The following is a 14188-nucleotide window of genomic DNA, read 5'->3' on the forward strand; positions in this document are numbered from 1 at the left end:
GTCAAGTGACCTCTGAAGTAACCCAAATTGGACGTCAAACAAGTCTCCCTGATTATTAGGTGGACTATGATAAATCTGAAAAATTGCCCAATTTCAAGTCCGCCGCTTAATTGGGACAATTTGTCGGGAACCGGCTTGGACTGGATCACCTAACAGGCATCATGTCTTGCTCTAAGTGTTGCTGTTTTTCAGAGAGGCATTGTAAAGTGCTTTGAGCACATTTAGTGGATATTGCGCCATATTAAATCTCAAGTTGCTTTTTTTTTTAATTAACAGGACCCTGTCACAAACAATTTATTTCAGCTTCAAGAATGGACAATGGCTTCCACTTTTATATTCCATTTGCTATCTTTTTATTGAATGAGCTAGCTTAAGAATTACAGCCTTCTCCGCTTAATCGTACACCCTCAGGAGTTCAGATTAGTGTGTCGATTAAGCGGAGAAGCTAAAAATAACATCTAACCAGCAGCTTTCATGTGCCATTCATGTAGGACATTTACTTCTGAGTTTTCTACAGGCTTAGCGGACCGTCACATTCTAGACGTGACCTCATTAGAATGTTATTTATTTATTTTGTTTGTTTTTTATATTTTTCTTCTTATTTTTTCTTTTTAAAAATCTTTTCTTTTTCATGTTTTATCGACAACAAAACGTGACATTATTGTTTGTAAGAATAGTAATCGCGAAGCGTTGATTGCTTTCTATTTTGTGCAAGCTGTATATAAACCTTTGTCTCCAATCTCGCCAATGTAGATCATCGGTCAAGCGTTCTTCTTGGATGAAGTGACGTAGTTTGTCTACTATGTCATGTTTTTCAGTGTTTTTCAGGGGTGGTGTGTCACATTCTGATAACTCATCCTCATCTTCATTACCTGGGCATTGTCTTTTGTGTGGCTGAATGGAGTCCAGTGGATCCTGAGATGTCAGTTCACCGTTGATGGTTATATTGTCGTCCATTTTTACGAATTTATCGATTGCTTTGGCTGAAAAGTTTTGTGGAACGAGAACAGCACCGTTGATTTCATATGGCTGTTGGTTTTCACTTCAATCAAGGTGTAGCGACTAAGCGGGGATGGTGTGCGATTAAGTGGAGCGATTAGATAGAAAAATAGAAAAAATTCAATTTTTCTGGAATGCGTAGCGTATAAGGGCTGTGTGCGATTAGGCGGTAAAAGCAAAATGCGATTGACAAACATACTGGAAGCAAAGAATAATACCCAAAAATACCTAACTAATTATTCTGCCCACTTGTATTTGACTCCACAGATCGACTGATGTTTTTGTTCAGATATGGGAAGTCAATAGACCCCACCCAGTTTCAATGTCAATCCTTGCAACCCAATCTTCTAACATTGGTTCAAATAATGAACAGATGTAGATTCCATGAGCATATCATCACTTGGCTTGGGATCACGTAAAAGTCTCATCCAGTCACAAGCACAGGATCCCAATGAGTATGAGTATGAGAGGATTACAATCAAATCTCTATAATACAAAGATGAACCTAACCCATACTTTATTAACCTAGCCAGATACAAGCTTTTATCACCCTGTAACGTTAGAGCAGTGCACGGCGACTTTGTCTATTATTTATTATTGGTATTTTAACACTTCAATTTCGATAGATAGTCTATTTGTGTTGTAGTCTAGTTGCATGTGGTGACAGTGACGACAGTGGATGGTGACAATGACTAATCAAATCAATATCTAATTTTCAACATAAAGTTTAAAGGGGTAAATTATGCAGATTAAGTCTACGTTAAAAAAAAATCAAACGTACGCTTTCCTTTTGCTTGACATTACTGGGCGATTGTCATGTTCCCGTGATGTCTAACATTTCGAAACACCAAAGTCAAAGGCAGTGTCGACGCCCACTCAAACTTTTCCCCGAGTTGAAGTGCAACTTCGTTTCAGTACCTAAACAATAGGGACAGCTTTTTACAATATTTCAGGTCAAGTGATCCATTTTAAAAAGAAAATACCAGAGTGCTTGAAGCCTTGGACTAACGTTGGACTGTTCAATAATAATAATAATAATAATAATAATAATAATAATAATAATAATAATAATAATAATAATAATAATAATAATAATAATAATAATAAATAATAATAATAATAATGATAATAATAATAATAATAATAATAATAATAATAATAATAATAATAAGAAGAAGAAGAAGAAGAAGAAGAAGAAGAAGAAGAAGAAGAAGAAGAAGAAGATGATGATGATGATGATGATGATGATATAGATAATAATAATAATATAATAATAATAATAATAATAATATAATAATAATAATTAATAATAATAATAATAATAATAATAATAATAATAATAATAATAATAATAATAATAATAATAATAATAATAAGACCCACTGTTTTCGATTGCCATTCCTGAAGCCTGGCATAAATTCTGTTGGGTCTTTAACAACTCCCACCTCCCTCGGCCTTGGTATTTGTCCAATATTCCCTCCAGGTTTTCCCCACTCTCGAAGTTTTTCAGTTCTGGATTTGAGTCGTGATGTTCTGGGAGCTTCATTTATGATGGTGTTTAATGGGGTAATAGGATTCAATAGTCTGATGTCAGGTCGCCCACCAAAGGCGAGCAGCGTTGTTCTAAACAAAGAAAATCGGTACTTTTTATTCTTCATGCCGGTTAGAAATTTGCATATGTCATGTGATCATAATGTATAAAAGTGTAAACAAGATCATATGTGACCCTTCGCCTCAAAACGGTAATTAGTCGGGATGGTTAAGATGTTGAAAATTGAATGTATAGCCAGAAATATCAGACTTGTGTTGAGTTTGTATGTTTTATTGAGGAGAATGGATACCATATTTTAGGGTGCTAATGCCAACAATTTATTATTTTGACCAGTTTAACATTTAATTCGGTTTTTAACCCTCTCCTTACCACCCATAGGAAAATCGTCACATTCGTTACGATACAACCAACATTTTTCTTATTCAAAGTTCTTTTGTACATCATAAAATTTAAAGAAAATGAACAGTGTGTTGTAGATCATGTTTTGCTAAAGAAATTTTGTATCGCAATAACTTTACTGCTATTGCGTTTGAGTGATAAAAAATCTATTTTTGTGTTAGTTGGGTGTGACGTTTTGTGGAATATCCTGAAAATAGCTGGTAAGGAGAGAGTTAAGCATTTGGTTCGTTCCGACATAATACCGTTTTGAGACGTGGGTCACATATTTATGTTTTGCTCCCCTGGATACACTTTTATGCTCGTCAGAGAAATATTTCATAAGGGCGTCCGTCCTTTTCCGATAGTTTAGAGCCAGTTACTAAGTTACCATGCGTCATTACGAGCAAAATGACGTCATGACTGTTGAAGCCTATTAGGGTGAGGTCTTTCAGTTTGTGGGCTACTTTTTTGGGGTTGTTTCTTCTAGCTTGAGTTCTGGTGGTGCGATTGCGTTAATAGTTGGGAAAAAGTAAGACATAGTGGAAATGGCACAGGTTGGGAACAGATGTCGATTCCAAGAGCACACTATCAGTGTACTTAGTTTGAGATCACATAAAAGTCTCATCCAGACACCAGCACAAGTCCCCACTAAGAGGTATACACTCAAATGCTCTTTACAAGTCATAATATGTTAAAATTTTTAAAAAAATAGTACAAAAGAAAGAGATGATTTATAAGGAAAAACATATCATCTCCCAAATCTATAACTATACATCCATCTGTTTCTCTCCCAGCCAATGACTCCGGCTAGGGTCAGGACAAAACTAAGTAATCTCATTCCAATACAAAGTCAGAAAGCAATTGGAAAACAGATACAGGGGGATAGAAGACAGAACGAGTACCTCCCTGCCCACTATAGGAGTTCGGGGACCCCGCCCAGACACGAAGCCATACTTACTTACTTAATCCTCTTCGGGCCTTAAGGCACATAGGGCATCCACCAGACATCTCCATTTTTTGCGATCGGCTGCTTTTGCGGTGGCTGTATTCCAGGACAGGCCTGCTTCCTTTTAACTCTTTCTCCATGGTCCTTCGCCGGGTTTCTTTGGGTCTTCCCCGCTTTCTCTTCCCATCTGCTGTCCAGTACAGGACTGTCTTGGGAAGTGACCCTTTTTCCATTCTGGCCACATGACCCAGCCAACGCCATCTTCTTTTTATTTGGCTTCAATACAAATGCAGTCAACTTTCTTTAATGAATCCACTGTTTTCATTTTTGTGGGCCAAAATAAATTAAAAATTCTTTTCAGACATTTGTTCTGAAAGGCTTCTAGTTTCTTTGGGAGGAGGTCATTTTCGAAGCCATAGTACCCCCTGAAAATAGCTGACTCGCATGATATAGACTTCATAGGAATTGATCATACTGTATCAATGTTGATATCATTGGGAAAACGATACAAGAAGCTCCTTGGAAACTCAAACAAAACCGAGATAACTGTTTTGCCAAGAAAATGAGAAAACAGGAAACGTGCGAAAAAGGTTTGATCGTTGATATGAGACAAAGAAGATGTAGAGAGGCGTCAAACACCTGTCAAATGCTGCACTAAACAAGCCTTTCAGCGTATTTTTTTAAAGAGAGGACAAGATTAAAACAAAATGACTAAACTCAAAACTATTGTTTGCTTTTCTTATTAAGGATTTAATGGCGGTTAAGACACATTTCGGTCAAATCAGCGCCAGTAAAAAGAAGAAAATGGAATAGTCAAAATATTCTAGATTTACAATCAAAGGGGAATTGGTTCAAATAGGGAACAGATGTAGATTCCAAGAGCATACCATTAATGTACTCAGTTTGAGATCACATAAAAGTCTTATCCAGACACCAGGACAGAATCCCACTAAGAGAATTAGGAACACACGCAAATGTTTACAGAATACATAGCTAAAAAATCATGACAGAGAGATGTTTTACAAGCAAAAAAACTATCATCTCCCAAAACTAACACTATACATATGATTTTCCCTCCCAGTCAGGGTATCCAGTCAGGGCTAGGACAAAACCAAGTAATCTAATTCCAAGACAAAGAAAGAAAGCAAGTTGGAAAACAGATAATATAAGGGGATAGAAGACACAATAAGTGCTCCCTGCCCACCATGGGAGGTCAGAAACCCCACCAGGAAAGCATGTTGGAAAACAGATAATATAGGGAGATAGAAGACACAGTAAGTGCCTCCCTACCCACTATGGTAGGTCAGGAACCCCACCCAGAAAGCAAGTCGGAAAACAGATATACGGAGATAGAAGACACAGTAAGTGCCTCCCTGCCCACTATGGGAGGTCAAAAACCCCGCCCAGATATAGACGGATAGAAGACACAGTAAGTGCCTCCCTGCCCACTATGGGAGGTCAAAACCCCGCCCAGATATAGACGGATAGAAGACACAGTAAGTGCCTCCCTGCCCACTATGGCAGGTCAAAAACCCCGCCCAGATATAGACGGATAGAAGACACAGTAAGTGCCTCCCTGCCCACTATGGGAGGTCAAAACCCCGCCCAGATATAGACAGATAGAAGACACAGTAAGTGCCTCCCTGCCCACTATGGTGGCCCCGCGGTTTTGTGCACAGCTTGCGGCCGCAAAATTAGGGGAAATTTTCTAATTTGCATTGCAACCGCAGAATCTGCACGTGGTGCAAAATTTTGACAAATTCTTCTTTTATTTAAATTAAATAACAGGCCATATATCCGAATTTTTTACTTCCTTGTTATAGTTATAGCAATTTTTTAAATTGGAATTTTGTTTTCCCAACTTTGTGCCTATTTCCAAATCAGCATAATTTCTGGCAAAATTTTGCTATTTTTTGTCCCATAATTTTGCATAATTTTGAGTTTGAAATTGCGTAATTCCACAGAGATATGGGTTGCATGTAGTTAGTTGTTAGGTGTGATACAACATATTTAGAAACCTGCAAAATTTACTTATTTTCTTCCGCAAAATTCATCATTTTCTTTGCAAAATTTTGAAATATTTTTTTTTTGTAAAAAACCGCGGGGTCAAACTATGGGAGGTCAAGAACCCTACCCATAAACTCCAACTATTCGGACTATGGTGAAGTCAGTCTTACTGTGCAACTGCGGCACGTGGGCACTAACAAAAGGAAACGAATATAAGCTGGATGTATTCCACCGCAAGCAATTGAGGAAATTACTTAACATTCGAATTTGATACCCAACCAAAATCACAAATAAATGCTTATAAAAAAAACAACAAAACAACAAAAAAACAAAAACAACTAATGAAAGCTCACTCTCGATTGAAATTCTTGTGCACGGGAAGTTCCAATACCTCAGTTGGTAGAGCAATAGCTTCACACATGCAAACGGACTAGGATCGTTCCCGAGTGCAGTCAGGATTTTTCTTTTCTGAACGCTCCCCCCCCCCCCCCCCCCCCCCCGTTCCACCCTGCATAGATTGGGTAACTGGATCTGTTAGATCTAGCGGAAAGTGCTTTGCGATGGACACGTGTGCTGTCCAAAGAGTAGCAAGCAATGGCTACTGTCCGTAAAACGCAAGAGAAACCGGGATAAACTCTGTCTCCATGGGCCTTATGGCTTTGAATGACTACTTTTTCTTAGGGATGGAGTGGGGGCCAGGAAGGGGGTAGAGGATCCAGCTAGTCATCATCATAGCTTGTCACTCCAGCGCCAAACCCACTCCATGGCATCTGTGGATCAGACTCTTAGGTCATGGTCAGTGCAGCTGGGCCCATCCTGGCATTCTCTTAGGATATGCTCCATCGTCTGCTCTGGGCATCCACAGGTACACAAGCTAGTCTCAGCCAGCCCCCACTTTTTCATGCTTCCAGCAGTTCTCCCAATTTTTGCCCTTCCTCTGTTTGTTTGTTTTTAAGGGTTTTACGGCGCTTGCAACACATTAAGGTCATATCAGCGCCAGTAAAAAGGAAGAGAATGGGAAAGTAAAACGTTCTCGAATTACAATTAACACCCAAGAAAAGGGAAGACAAAAGGGGAATTTAAATAGGAAACAATTGTAGATTCCAAGAGCACACTATCAAAGTACTTAGTTTGAGATCACCTAAAAGTCTCATTAAGACACAAGCACAGGTCCCTACTAAAAGAGGAATACACTCAAATGATTACAAATCATATGTATTATGTATACAAAACATAATATGGTGCATAACAGAGAGATGATTTACAAGGGAAAAAAAATATCATCTCCCAAAACTAACTATACATTTGACTGTTTCCCTCTCAGCCAGAGTATCAGGCCAAAATAAAACCAAGTAATCTCATTCCAAGACCAAGACAGAAAGCAAGTTGGAAAACAGATATAGGGATAAAAGACGCAGTAAGTACCTCCCTGCCCACTATGGGAGGTCAGGAACCCAACCCAGTTGCCCGTGCTCTGTTGTGTTACCCATTCATTCTTGGGGAGCTCAGTTCCGCATGGCAGTTCTTCTCTGAATGGCTCGTCTTGTGATATCCCAATCTAATTTTTTGTTTTTGTTTTTAAGGGTTTTAGAGAGCTTGCAATACTTAAGGGCCACTTCAGTGGCAAATCAATCCAAATAAAATAAAATAAAAATAGCTCAGTTGGTAGAGCACTCACATAACACGCAATGGGACCGAAATCGATCCCGGGTGCAGTCGAGCTATTTGGTCTGACCCCCCCCCCCCCCCCTCCCTGTCTACCCAGCAGTTTATTTTTGTTTTGTTTTTAAGGGTTTTACGGCACTTGCAACACATTAAGGTCATATCAGCGCCAGTAAAAAAGAAGAAAATGGGATAGTAAAAAGTTTTAGAATTACAATTAAAGCATCCAAGGAAAGGCAAGATAAAGGGGAATTGGTTCAAATAGGACACAGATGTAGATTCCAAGAGCACACTATCAAAGTACTCACTAAGAGGAATACACTCAAATGTTCACAAATCATACCCAGCTGTTTGGCGGAAAATACTTTGACTTTGAGATAGACTACGTCCTGTCAAAAGGATAGCAAGCAATTGCTATTGTCCGTTTTACGCTATAGAAACCGGAACAAACTCCGGCTCCATGGGCAGAATATGGCTCTGAATGACTACTTAAAAAAAAGCAAATTAAAAAAAAAAATTACAATGGACGATTCAATAATTTTATTCTCTTTTTTATTTACTTTTTCGTACATAACATTAGAAATACCATCTCATGATAAACTGTGCCAAATGTTAAACCCTCGACATTACATAATGATAGTAATGATACAATAATATTAATATCAATAATAATAATAATAAATAATAATAATAATAATAAATAATAATAATAATAATAATAATAATAATAATAATAATAATAATAATAATAATAATAAAAATATAATATTAATAATGAAAATAGTAATAATAAAAAGAATATAATATTAATAATGAAAATAATAATAATACTAATAATATAGTGATTATGGAGAGACTATGCAATTCAATCAGAATATCAAATGCATGTTACGATGATGATGATGATGAAAGTGAAACAAAAAAACAAAACAAAACAAAAACAATCCCAGATGAAAGTTACAAAGTTTCATAAAGCAGAAAGAAATCAAACAACAAACTTACCGTCAACTGGGGAAACTTTGCCATAAGGGGAAACTTTGCCACTTTAATTTTGGCAGAGTATATATTTAGTTTTGTGACAATAATATCCCATGGATACCAATTCAGAAGGCAAAAATTTACTGAACTTTTACACACAAACACACTGACCGACCCCTTTCTGAGTGCTGAACTCCAGTAAAAAAATGACTTGCTATGTACTTACTTTTTTTCTGACCAGCAGGTGATTGGAAAATATACTGAGGGTTGATATACTGAATTCCTTAAAAATATATGGAAAATTGGCAACCTGGAATATCCTTTTTGATAAACAGGCAAGTCATTTCACATGAAAAATAACTACTACAAAACTGGGAATAGTCAAAATGTTCCAAAGTCACAGAGGAAAAGTTACCCCTTGAGGCAAAGTTACCCCTGTTGAAGGTAGTTATCAGGAAATATGAAAAAGCGTATCGTCATTATTTACAAGATAAAATACTAACTAGTCAAAAGACATATAATATATAAATTAGATAAATAGATCTGAATGTCTCATAAACAAAACTAAACTCCTGTAAGTCGCAAATTAGTTGTTTGAGTTTTGCTTTGTTTTTAAGCGGTTCACAGCACAGGCAACACTTTTAGATCTTTTTTTTTTAGTGGTTTTACAGTGCTTGTGACGCTACAAAGAAGAGAGAAACGTCGAAGATTTGAAGTTAAAAAAAACAAAGAACCCCCCCCCCCCAAAAAAAAAAAAAGACAAAGGGGGGACTGTTTGCATTATTGTTTTTAAGGGTTTAACATTTAGGTCATATCAGCGCCAGTAAAAAGGAAGAAAATGGGAAAGAAAATCTTCTAGAATTAAAATTAAAACACCCAAGAAAAGGTAAGACAAAGAGGAATTGGTTCAAATAGGAAACATGTCGATTCCAAGAGCACACTATCAAAGTACTTAGTTTGAGATCATCTAAAAGTCTCATCCAGACACCAGCACAGGTCCCCACTAAGAGGAACACACTCAAATGTTTACAAACTATGACAAAAAATGTAACAGCTCATAAAAGAGAGATGATTTACAAGTTTTAAAAAAAAATCATCTCCCAAAACTATAGCTATCCAATTCCAATTGACTGTTTCCCTCCCAGTAAAGGAATCCGGCCTGGGTTAGGACAAAACCAAGTAATCTCATTCCACGACATAGACAGAAAGCAAATCAGTTATAAGGGAATAGAAGATACAGTAAGTGACCTCCTGGCCACTATAACAGGTCAGGAACCTCACCGGGAAAGGGGAACTGGTTCAAATAGGGACCAGAAGATTCCATGAGCAATCCTCACCTATGTGCAATATCTTGACATGACCTAGAAGTCCCATCCAGACACGGACAAAGAATCCCGCAATGAAGGATGCACTCAAATTTTATATAGTACAATAAATTCGAAATTGACAACTTTAGTAGCACATATATAAAAGAGAGATGATTTATAGTATAGGGTAAAAAAAATCTCTTCCCAAAAAAAAACAACAAAAAAAACAATTAAATTTAAAAAAAAGGAATATACTGTTTTCCTCTGAGCTAGAACCTCGGATCAGGAAAAAATCTCCAAGCAATCTCAATCCAGATCAAGGACAGAGAGCTGCATGCAAAGGCAAAACATTATACGGGGGATAGAACACACAGCGAACGACCTCTTTGCATGGGCGCTTTTCGAAGACTCGGTCCAAACCTTTTAGGTCATTCGAAAGATACACTTTTAGCTCATACCAGTATGAGTAAAAAAAAAAGTAGAGGACAAGAAGCAAAATATATATATATATTTTACACGTAAAGAAAATAGAAGTAAGCGTATATATGTTGTGTTACTTATCGACGACATCAACAATTTGAGAATGAAAGTGAAAGACTGTCAAAAAGAGGAAAAACAGTTTATCTCATCATTATTATTCTATTTGTCTCTCATCTCTTTTTTTTTTTTCCTAAATCAAACAAAAATAAATGTTTTTCCTCTTTGTTCACTGTGTAAGTCATTCAGGGTGAATTTAAAACAAGTCCTTAAAAAGTAAAGATGGCAAAATACAAAAAAACAAAACAAAACAAAGCACAACCCCCCCCCCCCAAAAAAAAAAAATTAAAAAATTAAAACATTAAAAAATTAAAACATTAAAAAAATCAACTGAGCAAGTAACCTTTCATGCCTTCATAATTTGAAAATTTATATTTCGCTCCCTTTTGCAAATTAAAAAAAAAACGTTTGCATTCCAGTCCATTGAAATGGTATCTATCATTGGTCATTTATAAATCAAAATGGACGTTTTATTTACATCTTGTTGATATGGAGAAAAAAAGCGTGCATTTTTAAAATCACTCTACAGTCTCATCCAGACACAAGCACAGGATTCCAACACTCTAATGCTTACATTATTCATTCAAAACAACACATATAACAACACACAACAAAGAGATAATTTAAAAGGGAAAATAATATCACCCACAATTATACACGTGACTGTTTCCCTTTTAGCCAAGGACTCGACAAAGACAGAAATAAACTCGGAAAACAAATTGGGATAGGAGACACAGCAAGCGACCTCCTGCTTACCATGGGAGGTCTAAGGCCCCACACAGTTAGCAGTTTTTCGTTCGATAACCAATCAATTTGGTAAATTTCAAACTAAAAATGCTGACTTTTTAGGTAAAATCAACAGAGGGTGATTGTGGATGTCTCTCAGAACACAGTTTCCAACACCCACACTGTAAGTCTATTGACAAACACCCCCATCTATGAGAATAGGCGAAAGAAAAAAAAATTGTTGATAAGTAGATAATGAATGCGGGGAATCAATCACATTCAATACTTTACATCACAGCTATTGAAATAAGAGCATTTAACTCTGCCATGGCCATTGCTTATTGTAGTTGCTCAAATGGCAGTAAATCATTTCTTCAACATAAATAGATAAAATTTGACAAAATTAAGTATCAAAATATTTTAGATGGAAAACCCAAACGCCCGATTTGAATAAAAACATACACCTGCCTGTGGTCAATCAATAATTTTCTACGTACCATCAACTGGGGTAACTTTGCCTAAAGGGAAAACTTTACCTCTTGAATTTTGGACCAATAAGAGATTCTTTAGTTTTGTGGCAATTATTATCCTTTGATAAAAATCCAAGTCTTTATAACAGGTACAATAATTGCAGCAAAGCTGAGATTATTCAAAACGCACAACAGACATAAAGCTTCCCCCTTGAGGCAAAGTTACCCCATTTGACGGTACCATCACACAAGCACGGGGTCTGACAAAGAGAAAAAATTATCATAAAATATCAATAAATTTTAAACTAGGGGAATGATTTTACAAGGAATAAAATGTCATCTCCCAATTTAAAAAAAGAAAAATAAAAATAAAAAAGACCATTTCCATAATGGCTAAGAGTTCCAGTCAAGGACAAAGCAAAACTCCCAACAGGACATATAAACCATCATGGTAGTAGACCAGACATTAGGGGGGACACAGAGGAAACAGCGAAAGGAACTCCCTCGGCCCATGATGGAAGATCACAGGCCCCCGCACAGTAAACAGTGGGGATAAAAGGGTAAAAAAACATTCTACTTCATGCATCCAATTTAACAATAAAAAATACTGATTTGGACTTCGATAATAATATAATAAAAATACTATGTAGGTAATTGGAGATAATTTGTTCTTTGTGATTTCAAAGTCATATTAAAAATGGCTTAGAGATTATGGCCTGAAAAGCATATACCTATTATTTGCTTAATTGCTTTGTTGTTTTTGTTTTTGAATTTTTTTATAGGTCAAATCAGCGCCAGCAAAAAGAAAGATTTAGAATTAAAAGTACAAGAGAAAAAGTAAAGACAAAGAGGAATGGTTCATATAGGGAACAAATGTAGATTCCAAATACAGACTATCAATGTATTTAGTTTGAGATCACCTAAAAGTCTCATCTAGACATAAACACAGGATCCCACTTGGAGGTAGACACTCAAATCATTACATATTTAAAACAAAAAAATATAAGACTACGAAACAGAGAGATGATTTACAAGGAGAAGTATATCATCTTCAAATTTTTTTTTTACTATTTCCCTCCCAGCAAGGACTCTGGTCGTGGCCAGGACAAAACTAAGTAATTGCACTCTGAGACAAAGACAGAAAGCAAGTTGGAAAACATATAGGGAGATAGGAGGCACAGCAAGTGACCTCCTGCCTACCCTGTAGGTGAAATGAGACAGACTGGCCCAAGAACAAAACCACAAAGCTAAATGAAATGGGCAAATAAGACATAGCAACTCTGAGGAATAATGTACCAGCCCTGTAAAGGCCACATTCCCTTCCACATCATCAAGGGAATTCCTTCCACCCACAGTGGTATGTGACTGCTCAAATTCAAAGTCCCACTCAGACAAATGAAAAAAAAAATTCTACTAAGAAGGTTACACCAATGATAATTATAATATATAAATATCCATACAATAAGACGCTATAGTAGAAGGACAGTTTATAAAAGAACAGAATGAAATAAAAACAAAACGAAAAAACCCCAAACCACACACACAAAACAAAAAAAACCCCAATAAAACAACAAACTCCAAACATCCGTCCAACTCAACCTCTCAGCAAAAATAATCTGAGAGGCCCAGACAAAAACTAAATTATGGTCCCTTTCAAGAACAAGTACATTAAGTTAAGTCAAACGGAAAACAATAAGAAATGATATAGAAAACCAAGGCATAGGGGTGAATTTTTACTAATAGAGAGTGAAATAAAAACCTTTATAAAGAACAAGATATACAGTTTGTTTTTAAGGGTTTTACGACGCTTGTGACACAATTAGGTCATTTCAGTGCCAGTAAAAAGGAAGAAAATGGGACAGTCTAAAGATTATAGATTTACAATTAAAGCAGCCAAGAAAAAGTATGACAAAGGGGAATGCTACAAATCGGGAACGGATGTAGATTCCAAGATCACACTGTCATTGTACTTAGTTTGAGATCACCTAAAAGTCTCATCCAGACACCAGCCCAGAATCCCACACTCAAATGCTTACATAATACATTCGAAACAACACATATATAACAATAAATAACAGAAAGAAAGGGAAAAAAATATCATCTCCCAAAACTAACACTAGACATTTGACTGTTTCTCTCTCAGCCAAGGTATCCCACCAGGACAAAACCGAGTAATCTCATTCCAAGACAAAGACAGAGAGCAAGTTGGAAAACGGATATATAAATGAAGACAAAGTAAGTACCTCCCTGCCCACATGGGAGGTCAGGAACCCCAACCAGAAAGTGAAATAAAAACCTTTATAAAGAACAAGATGAATAGTTACATCAAGTGTAAAATCGAAATCACAAAATAAATCATATCAAATGGACAAATATTTAACTGAATCACAGAAGGTCCTTGGGTCATGGCTCCGTGTAACACAAGGAAATATATCAATTTGGCCACAACTTCGTCTAATATCTACACTGAGTCAAGTAATTTTCATTTTTTTTATGTTAACAAAGATAGAAGCAACAAATAGGAAATCATATTACACTGAAACTCATTGATATGTACAGTGCAAATATAATTTTGAAAAAAAAACCCCAAAACAAATCAACTAAACAAAACAAAACAAAAAACCCT

General features: G+C 36.3%; 1 protein-coding gene across 1 annotated transcript in view; it reads right to left on the reverse strand.

Annotated features, from left to right (window-relative positions):
* Window positions 1-1919, reverse strand: part of LOC144956521 (ras-related protein Rab-20-like) — a 17850-nt gene extending 15931 nt beyond the window's left edge. The window contains exon 1 of the mRNA XM_078887069.1: window positions 1781-1919. Coding sequence (XP_078743195.1) covers window positions 1781-1800 — 20 coding nt within the window. The 5' untranslated portion in view covers window positions 1801-1919. The remainder of the gene's footprint in view (window positions 1-1780) is intronic.
* Between the last annotated feature and the right edge of the window lie 12269 nt (window positions 1920-14188).

This window comes from Berghia stephanieae, chromosome 11, assembly GCF_034508935.2.
Source record: "Berghia stephanieae isolate SIO BIC M18660-M18661 chromosome 11, UCSD_Bste_1.3, whole genome shotgun sequence".
NCBI lineage: Eukaryota > Metazoa > Mollusca > Gastropoda > Nudibranchia > Aeolidiidae > Berghia > Berghia stephanieae.